This window comes from Oncorhynchus mykiss, chromosome Y (genome assembly GCF_013265735.2).
Source record: "Oncorhynchus mykiss isolate Arlee chromosome Y, USDA_OmykA_1.1, whole genome shotgun sequence".
NCBI classification, from domain to species: domain Eukaryota; kingdom Metazoa; phylum Chordata; class Actinopteri; order Salmoniformes; family Salmonidae; genus Oncorhynchus; species Oncorhynchus mykiss.
In genome coordinates this window covers 34,638,088-34,661,729 of record NC_048593.1, presented here as the reverse complement: position 1 = coordinate 34,661,729, position 23,642 = coordinate 34,638,088, and the positions used below count along the sequence as shown (strand labels likewise).

The window sequence follows — 23,642 nt, the reverse complement described above, 5'->3', positions numbered from 1 at the left end:
CAACCCCAACAGTACACATTTTTATTGTAACCCTGGACAAGCACACCTGATTCAACTTGTCAACTAATCATCAGGCCCTCAATGAGTTGAATGTGGTTTGTCCCAGGCAACAACAAAATGTGTTCTGTTGAGGGTACTGGAGGACTTGGGAAACATTGCTGTAATACATATACATACATATAGCTAGGTTTCCAGGCTTGTTGTTCACAGCAGGTAGATATGTTACTAAATAGATGGTAAACTGTGATTCTATGTCATAGTGAGCGATTGCTGCAAATACTAGTGGTAGTGAAATGAGTTGTCTTTGCTGCTTTTGAAAAATGATAATTCTCCTATTGTATTTTTGTGACAGGTACTGTATGGATCTTTGAAATGGATAGAGAATAGTGACAATCTTCATCTTGTACACGGTTGTTGTGAGTTACAAGGTGTAGCGGTTACAATGGGCAGCAGGACTACTGCCAAGAACTACATAAAACCTGAGCAAAATATGCCAATTTATTCTATTTTATTCCAAAAACAACAACCTCTGCATTTAAAATAAGAACCAATTGTTTATAACAATGTAACTTATCATTGACAATACAGTGTATTATGTATTATCAATCCATTTGATGGACAAAATCAAAAGGAATGGGCCCTCACTCCTCAAACAGGACATCCTGGACAATGCTTTCATCACAGGAAAAATGACAGTTTCCAGACAGACAGTATGGTATACAGTAGGTAATACTGTTCTCACATTGTGAAATATGCATATATTATATATAACCAGAGAACGTCAGGCAAAAAGTGAAAACGCATGTTGTTGACATCTTTCAGTGGCCAAAAGATATGGGAGTGAGATTTCCCACTGCACACACAAAGGAAGCTTATTGGCGAAGAATGATGTGGTCCAATGACAAGGGGACAAGAGATCCTTAGAGATGTCCAAAAATGTTGTCAGAGTACTCAAAAAAAGAGCAAGCATTCAACAAATGTATTGAAAATAGCAACGCTAAAGAGGGGTTTTGCAGACTAATGTCTAGCTAGCTAGGTGATGCATGTCATTCATGTTGTTTCACAAACGTGTGGTCTCATAACTGATTTGATAGAGCTTCCGAATTGCATTTCGAATGCAACACAGACGTCTGGATATCTGGTGGGACAAACATTTATGAATTCCAATGGATGCTTCTGTAAAGAGGTAAGTAAAATATTGTTTTGCAAACACACGGTAAGTGCAATTTCACACATGATCATGCTTTTTACCGGGCACACAAGTCAATAAAAAGACAACAATAATCATGCATAAAGACTTGTGTCTCTGAAATCAAATTCCTTCAAATTGGATATCAGCAATGTGACCTTGAGAAAAGCTGCGCTTGATGACTTTGGTGCAAAATGTTCCTGTACGGACTGAGAGGACAGTGCCCACTGCCACAATGAAGACACTCTTGGTAGACAAGTTGTGATACTGTTGAACCCAACCCCCATCCCTCATCAAGATGTAGACAAACATTACAGACGAACAGCCCATCACATCTCCAAACACAATAACCCCACCACAGACACAGCTATAACAACCCATGGCATCTCCATGGGCCATCACTTACAGAGAACACATCAAAAACACACGAGGTTATATACAGAGGACAGCAGAACGGTCAGAATTGGTCTATGGGACTGCACAAACTTGCATGAAACCATTTAACTGACACAGAGGACATTGAGACTGAACTACAACGTTTCTAATAACATCTACACAGTGTGGGCTGGTCACAGATCAGAATGCAGTAGTCCGACAGGCCAGTGATTAGCAGAATGAGAGGCTCTATAGCAATCTAACAGACGACGGACTTGTATTGAGACACGTTACGACACTTGACTACTCATTGCTAAATACACGCTACCGGATTGCCTGGATGACTTCAGTGACCTCATTGACCTCGGAGGACCCAGGAGCTGGGAGGCCTCGTGGAGGATCACTACCCTGTTTAACTCACGGGGAAGGCATGGACATAGAGAAACACAATCAATAGAAAACAAAGCTTTCCCCAGCCCCTTCGACTGTACATCCCAGCAATGGTTTTAGTTTTGTGCAGTAGAACGCTCACCCCTCCAGGGTTTGTGCTATATATGCTGTCTGTCACCGTTAGTTCTTTTGGGAGTTTGACAGACATGACCCTTGATCACATTTACAGATCCCTGTACTTCCTCCTCACTTGTCCCCTGCCTTCTGCTAAAGTTCCGGACAGCTAGGCTCTCTCTGGGGCTGGAGTTAGCAACGGTATGTCAGAGAGTTGCCGATTCACTAGAGCGAGTGTCAGTTTCACTGTCTCAGGACGCAGTCTCAGAAAGAGCTCCTCAACAACATTCCCCAGTGGTTGGTGAGGAGCTACACTACAATAACTGCCACTCAGAAACACAACCACTCAGTAGGCCTCAACCTGGAGCAGTACAGTTAGCTGGAGAAGAAAAACAAAGAACGCACTCTCCCAACGTTTACTCACAGACAGGGCAAGACTGGTAGGACCATTACAAGAACAGCACATCTATCTATAAAACGCAACCAGTTTCAAAGAGCAGAATCTGTTGTAGCAGCTCAAGAAACATGGATCATATAAAACAACCTCAAGCAGAGCGAACAATGGACGGGACAGCAGAGGCAGAATGTGTTATGACGTTACATATGAAATTATGAGTGGGCCTTCTTCATTGCTTTCATAGGAGTAATACTTTCAGTGTGTGGATGTATGTAGACATGGAGTTCTCCATTTCGAACTAGCAGTGGCCAGTCAATGCCATGCAGACCACAGCTTTCACAGGAACCTATGAAAACAATACACAATAGCCTTTGTACATTTAGATGTCTGAGTGCTACCTAACCCTCAGACAGATACACAGTACATACACACAACATGTGTCTCCAAGCCATTTATCCAAGGTCTTACTACAACTGGCTGTGGAATCTGCAGTTAACAACAACATGGAATGAATACTGATGGTGGTGTACATTGATTTAAATACACACAAAAAAAGGACACACTTATCCATGTTACAACGACGGCAACAGCAACTCTGACAGGAAGTTGGAGAGGAAAGACGTAGCGGCACTGTAGTGGTTTGTATGAGATGCTAAGTGGACAATGTGCATGTAGACATTGATTAAAGTGCGTGCAAACTCTTAGAGAAAGAGATAGACACCGGTGGATGGGGGCTGGCAGTTGTCTGCAATTCACTACAAAGGGCCAAGCTCCAAACTGGAATACAGCAGTCATCATACCAGGGGTTCAACAGACAGAACATTACCCATTCAAATGATCAAATCAAATACAGAATGAATGTGAGCTGTGACTTTTCAAAAGACTTGGATGGGACTATCAGTCATGATACACAATGTGACAGAGGTTCTATTTCACAGAGGCCACTGAAAGAGCACGGACACCAACACATCTCCAGTCTGTCTCCACCCCGATCTTCTGCTCCTCTATCTTGCATTGTATTTGGTTCTGGATTGGTTTGTTTTGTCTCTCTGCTTTGCTGTCATGGTAAAATACTCCCGGTCCTACATGAAGTGCATCTGCATAGGAAAATAAGCCTGTTACGGTTTAATAACAGATCATTCAGTGTAAGAAACAGAACAGTACGGTAACACTACAAAAACGTAATATAGTAACACGATCTTACATTATTCCAGAACCTACTGGCAAACCAACACTAATTGGCATTGACAAATTAAGTATTAAACAGCAAGTGATACATTCTAAAAGGAGCAGAGACAGGATTACAAGTATGATTATGATTAACCTACTTAGGCCTCTTAACTGATGCCTTGAATCATGATTCACATAACAGAAGTAGTTAGGGAGAGGACAGTAAGAGGACAGTGAGGAGTGGAGAGAGGAGTGGAGAGAGGACAGTGAGGAGTGGAGAGAGGACAGTGAGGAGTGGAGAGAGGAGTGGAGAGAGGACAGTGAAGAGAGAGGACAGTGAAGAGAGAGGACAGTGAAGAGAGAGGACAGTGAGGAGAGGACAGTGAGGAGTGGACAGTGAGGAGTGGACAGTGAGGAGTGGAGAGAGGACAGTGAGGAGTGGAGAGAGGACAGTGAGGAGAGGAGAGAGGACAGTGAGGAGAGGAGAGAGGACAGTGAGGAGAGGAGAGAGGACAGTGAGGAGAGGAGAGAGGACAGTGAGGAGTGGAGAGAGGACAGTGAGGAGTGGAGAGAGGACAGTGAGGAGTGGAGAGAGGACAGTGAGGAGAGGAGAGAGGACAGTGAGGAGAGGAGAGAGGACAGTGAGGAGAGGAGAGAGGACAGTGAGGAGAGGAGAGAGGAGACAGTGAGGAGTGGAGAGAGGACAGTGAGGAGTGGAGAGAGGACAGTGAGGAGTGGAGAGAGGACAGTGAGGAGTGGAGAGATGACAGTGAGGAGTGGAGAGAGGACAGTGGAGAGAGGACAGTGGAGAGAGGACAGTGGAGAGAGAGGATAGTGAGGAGTGGAGAGAGGAGAGGAGAGAGGATGATGAGGAGTGGAGAGAGGACGGTGGGGAGTGGAGAGAGGACAGTGAGGAGAGAGGACAGTGAGGAGTGGAGAGAGGAGAGTGAGGAATGGAGAGAGGAGAGTGAGGAGTGGAGAGAGGAGAGGAGACAGTGAGGAGTGGAGAGAGGACAGTGAGGAGTGGAGAGAGGACAGTGGGGAGTGAAGAGAGGACAGTGAGGAGTGGAGAGAGGAGAGGAGAGAGGATGATGAGGAGTGGAGAGAGGACGGTGGGGAGTGGAGAGAGGACAGTGAGGAGAGAGGACAGTGAGGAGTGGAGAGAGGAGAGTGAGGAATGGAGATAGAGGAGAGTGAGGAGTGGAGAGAGGAGAGGAGACAGTGAGGAGTGGAGAGAGGACAGTGAGGAGTGGAGAGTGGACAGGTAGGAGAGAGGACAGTGAGGAGAGAGGACAGTGAGGAGAGAGGACAGTGAGGAGTGGAGAGAGGAGAGGAGAGAGGACGGTGAGGAGTGGAGAGAGGACAGTGAGGAGTGGAGAGTGGACAGTGAGGAGAGAGGACAGTGAGGAGTGGAGAGAGGAGAGGAGAGAGGACGGTGAGGAGTGGAGAGAGGACAGTGAGGAGTGGAGAGAGGACAGTGAGGAGTGGAGAGAGGACAGTGAGGAGAGGAGAGAGGACAGTGAGGAGAGAGGACAGTGGGGAGTGAAGAGAGGACAGTGAGGAGTGGAGAGAGGACAGTGAGGAGAGGAGAGAGGACAGTGAGGAGAGAGGACAGTGGGGAGTGAAGAGAGGATAGTGAGGAGAGAGGACGATGAGGAGTGGAGAGAGGACGGTGGGGAGTGGAGAGAGGACAGTGAGGAGAGAGGACAGTGAGGAGTGGAGAGAGGAGAGTGAGGAGTGGAGAGAGGAGTGTGAGGAGTGGAGAGAGGAGAAGAGACAGTGAGGAGTGGAGAGTGGACAGGTAGGAGAGAGGACAGTGAGGAGTGGAGAGAGGACAGTGAGGAGTGGAGAGAGGAGAGGAGAGAGGACAGTGAGGAGTGGAGAGAGGACAGTGAGGAGTGGAGAGAGGACAGTGAGGAGTGGAGAGAGGAGAGGAGTGGAGAGAGGAGAGGAGAGGAGTGGAGAGAGGAGAGGAGTGGAGAGAGGACAGTGAGGAGTGGAGAGAGGAGAGGAGAGAGGACGGTGGGGAGTGGAGAGAGGACAATGTGGAGTGGAGAGAGGACAGTGTGGAGTGGAGAGATGACAGTGAGGAGTGGAGAGAGGACAGTGAGGAGTGGAGAGAGGACAGTGAGGAGAGTGGACAGTGAGGAGAGAGGACAGTTAGGAGTGGAGAGAGGACGGTGAGGAGAGGAGAGAGGACAGTGAGGAGTGGAGAGAGGACAGTGAGGAGAGGAGAGGACAGTGAGGAGAGGACAGTGAGGAGAGAAGACAGCAAGAAGTAGACAGTAAAGAGAAGACAGCAAGAAGTAGACAGTAAAGAGAGGACAGTGTAGAGAGGACAGTAAAGAGAGGACAGTAAAGAGAGGACAGTGTAGAGAGGACAGTAAAAGAGAGGACAGTAAAGAGAGGACAGTGTAGAGAGGACAGTAAAGAGAGGACAGTAAAGAGAGGACAGTGTAGAGAGGACAGTAAAAGAGAGGACAGTGTAGAGAGGACAGTAAAGAGAGGACAGTGTAGAGAGGACAGTAAAGAGAGGACAGTAAAGAGAGGACAGTGTAGAGAGGACAGTGGGGAGAGGACAGTAAAGAGAGGACAGTGTAGAGAGGACAGTAAAGAGAGGACAGTGTAGAGAGGACAGTAAAGAGAGGACAGTGTAGAGAGGACAGTGAAGAGAGGACAGTGTAGAGAGGATAGTAAAGAGAGGACAGTGTAGAGAGGACAGTAAAGAGATGACAGTGTAGAGAGGACAGTAAAGAGAGGACAGTGGGGATTACCTGGGCTCCTGGCATGGGGGCAAATGGATTGGTATGTCGCAGGACAGGCTGGTTGTACATCATAGACTGTGGTGCCATCATAGGGACTCCACCCATCTGCCCCATCTGATGAGGCATCTACAACGGGGGGAGGAGGACAAAATGTCACCTGAGGATCAGTGGTCTTTGTGTGCAGATCCCCCTTATTGTTAGGCCTGGGTACTGTACCATGGTGCAGATCATTCCTTATTGTTAGGTCTGGGTACTGTACCATGGTGCAGATCATTCCTTATTGTTAGGCCTGGGTACTGTACCATGGTGCAGATCATTCCTTATTGTTAGGTCTGGGTACTGTACCATGGTGCAGATCGTTCCTTATTGTTAGGTCTGGGTATTGTACCATGGTGCAGATCATTCCTTATTGTTAGGCCTGGGTACTGTACCATGGTGCAGATCATTCCTTATTGTTAGGTCTGGGTACTGTACCATGGTGTAGATCATTTCTTATTGTTAGGTCTGGGTGCTGTACCATGGTACAGATCCCCCTTATTGTTAGGCCTGGGTACTGTACCATGGTGCAGATCATCCCTTATTGTTAGGCCTGGGTACTGTACCCTGGTGCAGATCCCCCTTATTGTTAGGCCTGGGTACTGTACCATGGTGCAGATCATTCCTTATTGTTAGGCCAGGGTACTGTACCATGGTACAGATCATTCCTTATTGTTAGGCCTGGGTACTGTACCATGGTACAGATCATTCCTTATTGTTAGGCCAGGGTACTGTACCATGGTACAGATCATTCCTTATTGTTAGGCCTGGGTACTGTACCATGGTACAGATCATTCCTTATTGTTAGGTCTGGGTACTGTACCATGGTGCAGATCCCCCTTATTGTTAGGTCTGGGTACTGTACCCTGGTGCAGATCAGTCCTTATTGTTAGGCCTGGGTACTGTACCATGGTACAGATCATTCCTTATTGTTAGGCCTGGGTACTGTACCCTGGTGCAGATCAGTCCTTATTGTTAGGCCTGGGTACGGTACCATGGTACAGATCATTCCTTATTGTTAGGCCCTGGTACTGTACCATGGTGCAGATAATTCCTTATTGTTAGGCCTGGGTACTGTACCATGGTGCAGATCATTCCTTATTGTTAGGCCTGGGTACTGTACCATGGTGCAGATCCCCCTTATTGTTAGGTCTGGGTACTGTACCATGGTGCAGATCAGTCCTTATTGTTAGGCCTGGGTACTGTACCATGGTACAGATCATTCCTTATTGTTAGGCCTGGGTACTGTACCATGGTGCAGATCCCCCTTATTGTAGGCCTGGGTACTGTACCATGGTGCAGATCCCCCTTATTGTTAGGCCTGGGTACTGTACCATGGTGCAGATCATTCCTTATTGTTAGGCCTGGGTACTGTCCCATGGTGCAGATAATTCCTTATTGTTAGGCCTGGGTACTGTACCATGGTGCAGATCCCACTTATTGTTAGGCCTGGGTACTGTACCATGGTGCAGATCATTCCTTATTGTTAGGTCTGGGTATTGCACCATGGAGCAGATCATTCCTTATTGTTAGGCCTGGGTACTGTACCATGGTGCAGATCCCCCCTTATTGTTAGGCCTGGGTACTGTACCATGGTGCAGATCATTCCTTATTGTTAGGCCTGGGTACTGTACCATGGTACAGATAATTCCTTATTGTTAGGCCTGGGTACTGTACCATGGTGCAGATCATTCCTTATTGTTAGGCCTGGGTACTGTATTATAGTGCAGATCATTCCTTATTGTTAGGCCTGGGTACTGTACCATGGTGCAGATCATTCCTTACCATTCCATAAACAGGCAGTTGCTGTGTCGTCATGGGAAAAGCAACTGGTGCTGGAGCCTATGGAGAGAAAGGGTGAAATGGAACAATGCAAGACTAGAAGAACAGACTGAGGAATGCACTACAGGTACTCCCTCTACAGATATTCATGTACTTACATAGCCAGTATAGATCATTCCATTCTGCAGCATGAGGGTAAGAAGAGGAGGAGAAATAGCAGGACATGTAGATGGGAATGGATGGTGTGGTGGATAATTGAGTGGAAAATGTAAAGAGAAGATGGATGAAAAAATGAAATGAAAAGAGGAGAGATAATTAGAGTGCAAACTTATTCAAATATGCAGAGGGAAAATGAGAATTGCCAGCGCCCGAGAGGAGCTGCAATAACCACTTCCATTTTGAAAGATGGGATTTGCAGCAGAATCCCAGTGTGTAATGCGTGCTGTTAGATTCTATAAGGAAAGAGTACATCTAATATCAAAGCCACCTTTTGCATTGCTGGCTTGTCTTTAACATTATATTTGGTGAGAGTAAGCAGGAGACTCTTGCAACGCCAGGAACCCATGTTCGATTCCCACTGGGGCCACCCATATGGAAATGTATGGACATACAGTATGATTAATGTCTCTTTGTATAAAAGCGTCTGATAAATGGCATATATTACATACTATCACTCACCAGCTGTGGTATGGGCATAGCTTGAGGAGCCATGAGTGTGTGGTGGCTCCAGTTGGGGGTGGTGCAGGTGGTTTTGGCCTGCCAGTGAGTCCCCCCTGTGGGCCTCTTCTCTACCAGGTGGGTCCACTGGAGCTCTGGCCTGAGGGGGTGGGGGTTATGTATCAGATCAAACTGGATCCAATACTGTATTATACTGGATCCTATACTGTATTATACTGGATCCAATACTGTATTATACTGGATCCAATACTGTATTATACTGGATCCAATACTGTATTATACCGGATCCGATACTATACTGTATTATACTGGATCCAATACTGTATTATACTGGATCCTATACTGTATTATACTGGATCCAATACTATACTGTATTATACTGGATCCAATACTATACTGGATCCAATACTAAACTGTATCATACTGGATCCAATACTGTATTATACTGGATCCAATACTGTATTATACTGGATCCTATACTATACTGTATTATACTGGATCCAATACTGTATTATACTGGATCCTATACTATACTGTATTATACTGGATCCAATACTATACTGGATCCAATACTAAACTGTATCATACTGGATCCAATACTGTATTATACTGGATCCAATACTGTATTATACTGGATCCTATACTATACTGTATTATACTGGATCCAATACTGTATTATACCAGATCCTATACTATACTGTATTATACTGGATCCAATACTGTATTATACTGGATCCTATACTGTATTATACTGGATCCAATACTATACTGTATTATACTGGATCCAATACTATACTGTATTATACTGGATCCAATACTATACTGGATCCAATACTAAACTGTATCATACTGGATCCAATACTGTATCATACTGGATCCAATACTGTATTATACTGGATCCAATACTGTATTATACTGGATCCAATACTATACTGGATTATACTGGATCCAAAACTGTATTATACTGGATCCTATACTGTATTATACTGGATCCAATACTATACTGTATTATACTGGATCCAATACTATACTGGATCCAATACTAAACTGTATCATACTGGATCCAATACTGTATCATACTGGATCCAATACTGTATTATACTGGATCCAATACTGTATTATACTGGATCCAATACTATACTGGATTATACTGGATCCAAAACTATACTGGATTATACTGGATCCAATACTATACTGGATTATACTGGATCCAATACTATACTGGATTATACTGGATCCAATACTATACTGGATTATACTGGATCCAATACTATACTGGATCCAATATATACTGTATTATACTGGAACCAATACTATACTGTATTATACTGTATCCAATATTAAACTGTATCCAATATTATACTGTATTATACTGGATCCAATAATATACTGTATTATACTGGATCCAATACTATACTGTATTATACTGGATCCAATATTATACTGGATCCAATATTATACTGGATCCAATACTATACTGTATTATACTGGATCCAATATTATACTGGATCCAATACTATACTGTATTATACTGGATCCAATATTATACTGTATCCAATATTATATATACTGTATTATCCTGTATCCAATATTATACTGGATCCAATACTATACTGGATCCAATATTATAGTGTATTATACTGTATCCAATATTATAGTGTATTATACTGGATCCAATACTATACTGTATCCAATACTGTATTATACTGTATCCAATACTGTATCCAATACTATACTGTATCCAATATATACTATATTATACTGTATCCAATACTATACTGTATTATACTGGATCCAATATTATACTGTATCCAATATTATAGTGTATTATTCTGTATCCAATATTATAGTGTATTATACTGTATCCAATATTATACTGTATTATACTGGATCCAATATTATACAGTAGATTGTTTGCACATCGGTCCTTTTCAAATAGTATTGACACTCACTTTTTGGCTGGTATTTCTCCGAACTGCAAGTCTGGAAAATGAGCGATTAAGATGTGTTACATGTTCAGATGTTATTACAGACCATATGACCATTTAATTACTACTGAAAAATAAAATTATATGTGAAGCAACAAGTAAAAGCGAGAGAGACTCACTACCAACGAGGTTGGCTAAAGAGGAGTCCAGGTGGCTGGGTATCATCTTCCCCCCAGAGTGCAGCGGGATCCCAGGGCTGTGGGAGTGGACGTGTGTCGGCTGAGCTGGCTTCAGAAGATCCCCTGGGAGCCCCAAACCTGAGGACAGAGACATACAGGGGGATAGAGTTTGTTCTCACAAGGAAAGAGTCCAAGAGTGAATGTATACTGTTCATTTTTTATTGTTTATTTCCCTTTTGTTTATTATCTATTTAACTTGCTTTGGCAATGTAAACATGTTTCCAATGTCAATAAAGCCCTTTGAAATGAAATAAGTCAGAGAGAGGGTCAGAGAGTCAGGTCACACAGAGAGAGGGTCAGAGAGTCAGGTCACACAGAGAGAGGGTCAGAGAGTCAGGTCACACAGAGAGAGGGTCAGAGAGTCAGGTCACACAGAGAGAGGGTCAGAGAGTCAGGTCACACAGAGAGAGGGTCAGAGAGTCAGGTCACAGAGAGAGGGTCAGAGAGTCAGGTCACAGAGTCAGGCTACACACACACACACACACACACACACACACACACACACACACACACACACACACACACACACACACACACACACACACACAGACAGAGAGACAGAGAGAGACAGAGAGACAGAGAGAGTCCAGCTACAGGGAGAGAGACAGAGAGAGAGAGAGAGAAAGAGAGAGAGAGAGAGAGAGAGAGAGAGAGTCCAGCTACAGGGAGAGAGACAGAGAGAGAGAGAGTCGGGCTACAGGGAGAGACAGAGAGAGTCCAGCTACAGGGAGAGAGTTGGGCTACAGGGAGAGAGAGAGAGTCCAGCTACAGGGAGAGAGACAGAGAGAGAGAGAGTCGGGCTACAGGGAGAGACAGAGAGAGTCCAGCTACAGGGAGAGAGTTGGGCTACAGGGAGAGAGAGAGAGTCGGGCTGCAGGCTACAGGTTAATAGCCATAGCCTCAGGCATATTGTAAGGCTATTTCAGTCCTGTCATATTGTAAGGCTATTTCAGTCCTGTCATATTGTAAGGCTATTTCAGTCCTGCCAGCTGTCCAGTAGAAAGCTACAAGCCATGTTGACTCAGCGATCAGAGAGAGAGGGACCAAGCAGGAATTGTGTGTTTGTACTGTATGGATGTGTAGTCTGTGAATCTCACCTCCCCAGGCGTTGCTGTTAGACGGTACAGTGTGTGTTTGTACTGTATGGATGTGTAGTCTGTGAGCCTCACCTCCCCAGGCGTTGCTGTTAGACGGTACAGTGTGTGTTTGTACTGTATGGATGTGTAGTCTGTGAGCCTCACCTCCCCAGGCGTTGCTGTTAGACGGTACAGTGTGTGTTTGTACTGTATGGATGTGTAGTCTGTGAGCCTCACCTCCCCAGGCGTTGCTGTTAGACGGTACAGTGTGTGTTTGTACTGTATGGATGTGTAGTCTGTGAGCCTCACCTCCCCAGGCGTTGCCGTTAGGCGGTACAGTGTGTGTTTGTACTGTATGGATGTGTAGTCTGTGAGCCTCACCTCCCCAGGCGTTGCTGTTAGACGGTACAGTGTGTGTTTGTACTGTATGGATGTGTAGTCTGTGAGCCTCACCTCCCCAGGCGTTGCTGTTAGACGGTACAGTGTGTGTTTGTACTGTATGGATGTGTAGTCTGTGAGCCTCACCTCCCCAGGCGTTGCTGTTAGACGGTACAGTGTGTGTTTGTACTGTATGGATGTGTAGTCTGTGAGCCTCACCTCCCCAGGCGTTGCTGTTAGACGGTACAGTGTGTGTTTGTACTGTATGGATGTGTAGTCTGTGAGCCTCACCTCCCCAGGCGTTGCTGTTAGACGGTACAGTGTGTGTTTGTACTGTATGGATGTGTAGTCTGTGAGCCTCACCTCCCCAGGCGTTGCTGTTAGACGGTACAGTGTGTGTTTGTACTGTATGGATGTGTAGTCTGTGAGCCTCACCTCCCCAGGCGTTGCTGTTAGACGGTACAGTGTGTGTTTGTACTGTATGGATGTGTAGTCTGTGAATCTCACCTCCCCAGGCGTTGCTGTTAGGCGGTACAGTGTGTGTTTGTACTGTATGGATGTGTAGTCTGTGAGCCTCACCTCCCCAGGCGTTGCTGTTAGACGGTACAGTGTGTGTTGTCTGGATCGTTGGGTTGTAGGAGGGCTGGACGTTGAAAAGGTCGCTGGTGAGGTTTGGCACGCTGGGGAGACAGAGGAGAGAGTCAGACAGCAGAGATAAAAAAGATAGCAGAGCAGACCCCGGGGGGGGGGGGGGGGGGTCCCTATTCACTAATAACCCAACTAATATACTATAAAGTGATTTAGCTAGCTCCCATTTGTAATAAGATACATAGAGTAGTTATACAGAGCAAACAAACTGAATGAAACATACCCATAGGTCTTAAACACAACAATTATCAGACAGCAGGTCTGCTTACTTATTGGTACCGGATAGAACAGATGAGTTGGAGAAGAGTTCTGTGGCCCCGCTGCTGGCACTGCCCACTGACTGGGCACTGGGAGAGATGGTGGGCGTCTGCATGTCATTCACCTTGGCTCCCTCATCCTGTAGGACAGACACACAGGAGTGAATCCACATGAGACAAAAGAACGTACAACAGGGCTGGGTTTTACATGTGTTTCCTAATTAGCCTATATACGAGTACATTATCTGAAAGAACAATGTATAACAAGTGTTTATAATATGTAAATTATAAGCGTTATAATTTATTCTCATTTATATAGGTATTCATACAGTAATGCATTTACATTGTAATGGGCTATTCAAGAAAGTTGTTCTACAGTGGTAGCAGTGACCCTGTCTGACCTGGAGGCTGTTCGGGTCCTCCTTCTGTTCCATGAGGCTGAGGGAGATTCCAGTGCTGGACAGTGACGATACAGCACTGGTTAAGGTGCTGGCTCTAGAGAGACCACAAGAGCGCTTGTCAGGGACCGCCACGCACACTAACTGTCACACATAGCATTCTGGGACTAACCTCAGGGATCAGAAAAACACTAATAATGTGTCTGACTGTGTACCTGTATTGTATATGTATTGTCAAGACATGACAACTAATGGTGGAGCAGTGACTGATAAATATTTTGACGTGCCAGCTTCAGTGACTGATAAATATGTTGACGTGCCAGCTTCAGTGACTGATAAATATGTTGACATGCCAGCTTCAGTGACTGATAAATATGTTGACATGCCAGCTTCAGTGACTGATAAATATGTTGACGTGCCAGCTTCAGTGACTGATAAATATGTTGACATGCCAGCTTCAGTGACTGATAAATATGTTGACGTGCCAGCTTCAGTGACTGATAAATATGTTGACGTGCCAGCTTCAGTGACTGATAAATATGTTGACATGCCAGCTTCAGTGACTGATAAATATGTTGACGTGCCAGCTTCAGTGACTGATAAATATGTTGACATGCCAGCTTCAGTGATTGATAAATATGTTGACGTGCCAGCTTCAGTGACTGATAAATATGTTGACGTGCCAGCTTCAGTGACTGATAAATATGTTGACGTGCCAGCTTCAGTGACTGATAAATATGTTGACATGCCAGCTTCAGTGACTGATAAATATGTTGACGTGCCAGCTTCAGTGACTGATAAATATGTTGACATGCCAGCTTCAGTGACTGATAAATATGTTGACGTGCCAGCTTCAGTGACTGATAAATATGTTGACATGCCAGCTTCAGTGACTGATAAATATGTTGACGTGCCAGCTTCAGTGACTGATAAATATGTTGACATGCCAGCTTCAGTGACTGATAAATATGTTAACGTGCCAGCTTCAGTGACTGATAAATATGTTGACATGCCAGCTTCAGTGACTGATAAATATGTTGACGTGCCAGCTTCAGTGACTGATAAATATGTTGACATGCCAGCTTCAGTGACTGATAAATATGTTAACGTGCCAGCTTCAGTGACTGATAAATATGTTAACGTGCCAGCTTCAGTGACTGATAAATATGTTGACATGCCAGCTTCAGTGACTGATAAATATGTTGACATGCCAGCTTCAGTGACTGATAAATATGTTAACGTGCCAGCTTCAGTGACTGATAAATATGTTAACGTGCCAGCTTCAGTGACTGATAAATATGTTGACATGCCAGCTTCAGTGACTGATAAATATGTTGACGTGCCAGCATCAGTGTAAATGCCTCCTTCAGACTCAAAGTGTTACCTGGTGTCTGTGGAGAGCTCCTTGGTTCTCCTCCCCTCCAGAGAGGCCAGATGCTGCTCCAGAGCTTCCAGGAGGCTGCTAGGGGCCTGATTGAGAAAGGGGGGGGGGGGGTGAAGTAACAATACTTTACCAAGGGAGAACAGCATTGTGTAGAAAAATTGGGAAAACACACACACACACACACACACTCACAGGTGCGGTGCGCACACATTTTTGCACGCACAAGCACACAGACACACACACAGACACACGCGCGCACACAGAGCCAAATAACACATTGTTCAGCATAGTCTCCATTTTTGCAGCTAGTTTTACATATAAATACATCTGGTATAATTAGGTTTGGCTTCACGCCAGACATGCACAGATCAGTCATCTCTCTCATGCAATCAAGTAGACAGGCCTGGGAGGTCATTACAGTGTATGGGCCTGAGGGGGTCAGAATACAGAAAAGAGCTTAGCCCATGCATCTATGCCCCCACACACACACCACAGTCCATTAATGGCCAGTTAACCAATGGATTCTGTTTATATGCTAATTTGAGTATCACTATTCATTCATGAATATTCATTTAATCAATTGTATTTTACAGGTTAGAGTAGACATAATATTAGTGGATGCTACAATTTTGTCATTAGCTTAGTGTCCAATTGAAAAAGGGTTTGGGAGCCAAACGAGTTAACTGACAGAAAAGCCAAATATCTGATGAATATTAGGTAAAAACACATTTGGCAAATGAATAGCATATTTTATAAAGATATAAAAAAAGATGGTTTAATAAACCAAGGATGAGCGAATTCATTTTGCACATGTCATACCCATGTTTCAACCAGAGGCTTGCTTTTCATTACAGAACACAATCGTAACTCATGCAGCTACTTGTATAACTATTTAGGGGAAACGTGAATAATTAAAATTCTGGATATCCTTCTTCAGAGAATGATAGAATATTCTAAAAGTTTGAAGTAAAGAAAACACCATCTACAGCTCAGTAATGACATGGGTTACTATTTAGTTGAACAGGGACACGTAAGGTCTTCATAAGCACTGCAAACATGACATACCAGTTGACAGAAACATTTGTTCATGATTATTTTTCTCAATGTGGAGGGAAAACATGAGTGTCATTGAAGAGAGCGTCAACAAGTGTTTGTAGCGTCACATCAGATGTTATGCACTGCTTAGGATGGCATTACGGACACTTTGGTAGAAACCATTCGCTGCTCTCCCCACAGCTATGTTGATGGGATATCTTTTCAGGAAAAATATGTACAATAGTGTTCATTTTGAGGCAACACAAAGTTAAACTGTATGAGAAATCATGAAGGGATGTCAAACCTTGATGTACAAAAGGCTTATATGGGCAAACACCATAGGCCCATATCTGCTAGGACAGAGGCTGAATTTGCCTGACTTTTCAGAGTCATTTCAAAATCAAAACTAAATGTATTTTGTGATTCAACTAGAAAAAAAAAAACTAAAATCAAGGTAGAGAAACAACAAAAAAAATCACCAGCACTTGCACTTGACCCCCCCCACTTCTAGCTCTGACTCTACTGATAGCTACGTTATTGAGGGAAAATGTACTTTCCATGCCTGTGATGTGTTTGTCCCAACTAGCTATCTTAAGATGAATGCACTAACTGTAAATCACTCTGGATAAGAGCATCTGCTAAATGACTCAAATGTATGTTTTGCACAATCTCCAAAATTAGAAAGGGTCACATATTTGGAACCCATTTTGAAAGTAGCCCCCTCTGTACCCCAGAGCTCAGAGAGAGGGGGGTTCATCAGAATGAGAGGAAGGGCTTGTGGAAGTCTGTAGGGTGAGTAGGGAATGGGAGCGTTTACAATGGAGCCACATGGGAGATATTGAGATGAAATGTACCACTGACCTGTGTGAGATCGGGGATGTCACCCTGATCAATTCCAACTTGCTGTGTCACAAAAAAGGAGGGAAGGGGGGGGGGGGGGGGGGTGGAGGGCAAAAACCAAACATAATAAACAAACAAACAAATAAACAAACAAACAAATAAACAAACAACCACAGAATAAAGGGGGGGTAGGTGTGTGGAGGAGGGAAAAAGAAGAATCAAACCAAAGGATCCATTACTCCATGCACTGACTACAAACAAAACAATAAAAAGACAACAGGGGAATTGGCATGCCCACACGTACATACAGTACACACACACACACACAGGATCTGAAGACTGGTTTGAAATGAATGTTTACACATTGAAATGCCATTGACAGGTGTGCCGGGTACATTGGGCTGTAATACTCATGTGACTGCAAGGTGAGAAACATCCAAAACAAACACACAACTAATGTTGACTTTGAACGAAAAAGGCAGGGGCACAAATGACAAACACATTGTTAGACGACTAAATGAATGGGCCCTTAGAGTCAACGTTAGCCCGTATTTGGATAGAAGCCCACCCCCATCACCCCAAACCTTCCTCCAAATAGTAACCAAATCAGTAAAGACAGCAAGAACGCCTTTTAATAAAAGAATGCAGGAGAAACTATAAAACTACAGAGAGATACTAATTATCTTCGCAAATCGGCCTTCTGAATTGCAAGTAGTACTTTACGTGGATAACAGCAGACATTCATCATTGCAAAAGAGAGAAAGGGAAGGAAAGAGTAAGAAAAAACCTCTTCCTTAGACATGCAACACAGGCATCAGAACAGGCAGCACATGGAGGGGCCTTCACTGTGAGATTTGTATGCCCACTAATAGGCTAGCCTCTGCATTCATGACCTCAGCATGAGCCTCCACCACACGGCAACAGAGGGACAGAGAGACGGAGAGGAGAGGAGAGGAGAAGAGCCCTACCTTCCTGCTGGATCTATCTGAAACCTTCCTTTCCTCAACACAAGCCAAACAGGGAAACATTACCTCTGCAACTTTGAGAAACTCTGACAGCTTGGTCATTCTGTTCAGAAACGTCTTATAGATCTCCAGGGCATCTTTGCATTGGTTCTTCTTCATGTCAAAATATTTCTCTTTAGGATAAAAAAAGAGGATATGTTAACTAAGCAAAGAAGAAAACAAAAAGGGACAAAGGATTTTAGCTAGGTATTTTCTAGATACATTTACAAACATCCTAGTGACACCATAGTAACACCATAGTGACATCCTAGTGACACCATAGTAACACCATAGTGACACCATAGTGACATCCTAGTGACATCCTAGTAACATCCTAGTGACACCATAGTAACACCATAGTGACATCCTAGTGACACCATAGTAACATCCTAGTGACATCCTAGTAACACCTTAGTGACACCATAATAACACCTTAGTGACACCATAGTAACATCCTAGCGACATCCTAGTGACACCATAGTGACACCCTAGTGACACCATAGTGACACCATAGTAACACCATAGTGACACCATAGTGACACCATAGTGACACCATAGTGTCATCCTAGTGTCATCCTAGTGTCATCCTAGTGTCATCCTAGTAACATCCTAGTAACATCCTAGTGACACCATAGTAACACCATATTGTCATCCTAGTGACACCATAGTGACATCATAGTGACATCCTAGTGACACCATAGTAACACCATAGTGACACCCTAGTGACACCATAGTAACACCATAGTGACACCATAGTGACATCCTAGTGACATCCTAGTGACAACCTAGTGTCATCCTAGTGTCATCCTAGTAACATCCTAGTGACATCCTAGTGACACCATAGTGACACCATAGTGACATCATAGTGACATCCTAGTGACATCCTAGTGACACCCTAGTGACACCATAGTAACACCATAGTGACACCATAGTGACACCCTAGTGACACCATAGTAACACCATAGTAACACCATAGTGACATCCTAGTAACACCATAGTGACACCCTAGTGACATCCTAGTGACATCCTAGTGACATCCTAGTGACACCATAGTAACACCATAGTGACATCCTAGTGACACCATAGTGACATCCTAGTGACACCATGGTAACACCATAGTGACATCCTAGTGACATCCTAGTTCTCCTCTAACTAACAGATAGTGTACTTACCCAGCATGTTGATAACTCCTTCATTGTAGGCAGCAAAGAGGCGGATGGAGTCTTTAAAGAGCAGCAAGAAGGCGCTGTTGATGACGCCATTGGTCAATTCATTAGAGTTAGCCTGGGAAGAGAACAGATGAGACATTGAGCGTTCATACTGACAGCTAGCTCACTGTCATCATGTAGCCCATATTATGGACCGCTCAACACCCCAACCATGCAGCCTACCTGAAAGTCCAGCAGAGCATCCAGCTGATTCTGAATGATAGGTAGAGTCTTGATCAGCTTGTCAACGGTCATGGTGCGCATCATACCATCAACCCTGTCAGCAAGAGACACGCAGCGCCACTTTAACAGGACAAGTGATGACTGACTAACATGATCATACAGCATGAATCAAACAACTCCCTGTCAATCATGTTGATACGTAATATAATCCACACATTATCCAAAGAGGCTGCTGAAATAAATGACTTGTTTAGCTGGATTACCTTGAATCTATTTAAAGGCTTGTCCCCAATCTTTGCCATTGTTTCTATGACGAAGTCACTGTTTCTCCCTCTTGAGGTGGGCCTGGCCACTGAGGTAAACTATGTATCCCAGGGTGACAATGTGGAAGTTTTCCACACTAGCCACTACAGGACATCTTACCCTCTCTTCATCTTGGTGAAGTCCACAGCCACCAGTCTGTAGGACAGGGCCTTCTCATTCAGATACCTGCTGTAGCGTCTGATGAACGTTGACATGTCATATCCTGGCAGAGAGGGAGCACTTACATTCATATTTAGAGTGCTGGCATGGCAGCACACAGAGCCACACCTCTGCAGCGCGTTCAGAGTGACAGTTTGAATTGTTGTACTGCACACTGTTGTTCATGCATTGCACGATTATAATGTTTTTTTTTATGCCTGTGACTTCTGTACAGTTTGTCTCTGGTGTGAAATGGCTTGCGTTGAAAAATTCCCTACAGTACCTTGTAATGCCCCCTTATCCAAGAAGTTGCTCAGGTTAAAAAGTGTGTTTCTGGACGCCAGGTACTGGATTAATCGCTGGTGATAAAATACAGAGAGAGTGGGATCAAAACCAGTAAGAATAAAGATTCAATCAAACGTTTGAATACCAGAGGACTTGAACAGTGCATAATATACATTATATGCCATTTAGCAGACACGTTTAACCAAAGCGACTTAAGGTCATGCGTGCATACATTTCACATATGGGTGGTCCCGGGAATTGAACCCACTATCCTGGCGTTACAAGTGTCATGCTCTACCAGTAACAATTGAGCTACAGTGAAGCCAGTCATTGCCATACATCATTGGGCTCCCGAGTGGCGCAGCGGTCTAAGGCACTGCATCTCAGTGCTTGAGGCATCACTACAGACACCCTGGTTCGAATCCCGCTATATCACAATTGGCCCAATTGGCCCAGCGTCATCCGGGTTTGGCTGGTGTAGGCCCGTCATTGTAAATAAGAACTTGGTCTGAACTCATGAGGTGATGATGATGAAGGACTTGAACCCCAGCTACTAGTGTGTGTTTGTTTTTAAACAAGGAAAGAAATCAGGCAAATGGGTTATGGTTAGAAGTTGTTATTTTTTTTAGTTAGGATTAGGTCTAGTTTTAGGGTTAGGCTTAGTGTTAAGGTTAGGGTTATGGTTAGGTTAAAACTGTGTGTGTGCGTGTATGTTTGTTACGTACCTCGTTGCCGTACATCATGAGGTGGTGCGTGGTGATGAGGGATTTGAACACCACCACCCAGCTGTTGTTGGCCGTCCTCTCAAACAATGTGTCAGCCAGGTGGGGGACACTCACGTTCAGCTCGTTGGTGCAGTGGATCAGGTCTGCCAAAACACACGGCATGTGGACAATTAAACATTTGACAGTGCTTTCTGTGCTTTACATATAGTCTACTTTACAGGTTGATCAACTCATGCTGAACATTACTAACAGCAGTTAGATCTCTGGTAGGCACCTCCCACCCTTGAAAAAGATCCTGTTACTAGTGAATTAACTATCACTTATTATGCCTTAATTACAGTGACTAAACAGTAATTAACATTTCAAACTGGAAATCTGATTGTAAAGCAGACGGTGATCAAAATAACTCAAATATAATTATATATTCCTTCTAGACATTTGACTCTAGGAGGGATTTCCCTCCCAGGAGTTTAAGCTTATACTAAACCATACAAGAGAATATAAAAGTACATTTCCTACAGTCTTACCCACAGGATTTGTCCACTTTCCTCAAAGACTGAAATTTGAACTGCGTGAGGAATCAGGATAATCCATAGCAGTACAGACTCTTTAAATAACTACCTTTGCAGTCGGCTACCACATTTTTAAGTCCCATTTGAAATCTTCGATTCCACTCAGAAATTACTATTTTTATTATTTTAGCTTATGTAATTGCACACAAAATGACTCTAACATGACTCAAATTTGCACAATTGATTACTTTCAATAAAGATTGGGGAAATAGAGAATTCAACAATGAAAAAATCCTTCCCAGAAAATAACCAGACCGGCAACACAAGATCTGTTATTTGAACCAATAACCCTCTGGGTCTATGGGTTGATACAGGACAGGACTGATTGAGCTTAATTGATTGACTGGACACAGTAATTATTTGGGTAGAAAGCCACCTAACCTAATCATCAGCAGTTAAATGTGGAGAAAATGCTTGATATCCAACACACACTCCAGTTCCAGACCACACACAGATAAACAGAAATGTTGAGATCAAGGTTGTCTATGACACTGTTGTCATTGTACTAATATGATTGACCCATGGACACCAGCTCACTACAAACTAAAGTAGCTGAGAAACCTCAAAGGGTACATACAAGCACAATATACTGTACCTTTGTGGCAGCAATAATATCGGAATAATACCATTGTTAATAAGTTATTCGTCTTAAATTAGACTGATTTTTGTCTAAAACTCAGTAGGAAATAGAGGAAATAATAGTAGATTAACTCAAATTATGCATTTAACCTAAACTGCCAGAAAATGTTAGCCTACATAGCCAGTCCTATTAAAAGGGGAATTGATTGCATTATTACTTCATACAATGATGAATAAGGTAATAGGCTATTTATGATCACAATGTGTGCATTTGCATGTATGACACTGAGTAATAACCTATTTGTCTCATTATGTTTAGGCTACAGTACGATAGCCTACTGTAGGATGATGACACTGTAATGATTGACTACATGAGCTGTTGAAGGCTATGATGCGCAATTATTCATAGCCTATTACCATAGAATGTCGAAAACCTTGCTATTAAAACTACACCAATGGCCAATCAAACATGATGAACATACAGGTCTTCTTGAATATTCAATGTTACCAATGCTTTTGTTGCGAAATATGTAGCAACGGCGGGACACTGGTGGTCTACTTAACCTACAGTCAAGGTGTTTCTTCTTTGGTCCGCTGACTTCATGCGTCGTGGCCTTGCAGACGGCTTTGCTTATAGCGGATCCTGTCATGCTGTGCTGAGCCGCAGCGATCCGATCCGTGATAGACTGTCCAGACATGTTTCAAAAGCAAGTAATCGGGGAATTAGAAATCAAAATGTCTTTAGTGGTGATTGGGAGCGTGCCCTCTAAACAGATTGCCCGTTTGGAAACAAAAAACGTACACTGGCGCGAATCCGATGGCAGAATTCATACGGCAGCCAAATAAAATATACGGCTAGTCAGTAAACCATATATTTTATTGGCAATCCAATGGTCCACACATACAAATCTAAAAAACCTTATCCAAAACCGAGCACACCGAAATCAGCCGATAATGATTCGTTCGGATGGTCGTGAATGTATCCCCATAAAAGCTTTCTAATGGTGATGATGCCGGTTAGTGTACAGCCAGTACAGTATACTACATGAACAGCAGCAATCATTGATTAGTTAGCCTACCAATGCTCGGTTGGTGATCACACAACGTTCGCGCTGGTTAGATGATTGCTGCTAGACTGATTTTGAAGACGTTACAAAATAGCATATGATTAGTGTATTTTCTCTCAAGCTTCCCTGTGATCGTGTCGAGGTCTTGTAGCAGTGACACCGAGTTTTTCCGTATCCTTTAATTGCCGTGTTCCATATGTTTTAATCTGAAGGCATTTACAAATGGTTCTTACATTTTACAAATGTTTTTTGTTAGGTAGCTGATTATTAATTTTTTCAGTTAAACTTCATGTGTAAAATGGCAGTATCGCCTATGAATCAGGTGACTTAGAAAGGGGTTGATTGGCCAACACAGAAAGGGTCCGGGGTGGGCATCTTAAAGTGGAACACTGCGATTTAATTTTAGGAAGCTGGTTCATGATTTGAAGTGGATGGAATCTGTCTAAAACTCAAACCGATTAGGCCTGCAGTAGGCATG

At 43.7% G+C, this 23,642-nt stretch overlaps 1 protein-coding gene across 5 annotated transcripts; it reads right to left on the bottom strand.

Moving 5' to 3' along the window:
* Nucleotides 1–480: 480 nt before the first annotated feature.
* LOC110510153 (phosphatidylinositol-binding clathrin assembly protein) lies at nucleotides 481–23,497 on the bottom strand. Of its 5 annotated transcripts, XM_036968242.1 has the most exons (20): nucleotides 23,177–23,497; nucleotides 22,666–22,783; nucleotides 20,947–21,089; nucleotides 20,220–20,295; nucleotides 19,898–20,000; nucleotides 19,475–19,568; nucleotides 19,256–19,367; nucleotides 18,111–18,217; nucleotides 17,101–17,142; nucleotides 15,205–15,290; nucleotides 13,824–13,917; nucleotides 13,435–13,562; nucleotides 13,097–13,197; nucleotides 11,004–11,141; nucleotides 10,849–10,879; nucleotides 8,897–9,035; nucleotides 8,377–8,400; nucleotides 8,222–8,278; nucleotides 6,410–6,526; nucleotides 481–3,580 (listed from the first exon to the last, which is right to left on the bottom strand). In XM_036968242.1, the coding sequence occupies exons 2-20, from the start codon at nucleotides 22,745–22,747 to the stop codon at nucleotides 3,548–3,550; spliced, it is 1,707 nt and encodes a 568-aa protein (XP_036824137.1). In that variant the 5' UTR covers nucleotides 22,748–22,783; nucleotides 23,177–23,497; the 3' UTR covers nucleotides 481–3,547. The 5 variants fall into 5 exon arrangements, with proteins under 5 accessions (XP_036824137.1, XP_036824132.1, XP_036824134.1 ...); XM_036968237.1 differs by having other exon boundaries at nucleotides 22,666–23,497; XM_036968239.1 differs by having other exon boundaries at nucleotides 481–3,562; nucleotides 22,666–23,497.
* Between the last annotated feature and the right edge of the window lie 145 nt (nucleotides 23,498–23,642).

Bases quoted from the DNA above. Each gene is read 5' to 3' on its own strand.
- LOC110510153 (XM_036968237.1), bottom strand. From the start codon at position 22,795: ATGTCTGGACAGTCTATCACGGATCGGATCGCTGCGGCTCAGCACAGC. The intron at 20,001-20,219 runs GTACTGTAGGGA...CCTCTCTGCCAG, and splicing joins GGATAAGGGGGCATTACAAG to GATATGACATGTCAACGTTC. The intron at 8,279-8,376 runs GTAAGTACATGA...TTCTCTCCATAG, and splicing joins GAATGATCTATACTGGCTAT to GCTCCAGCACCAGTTGCTTT.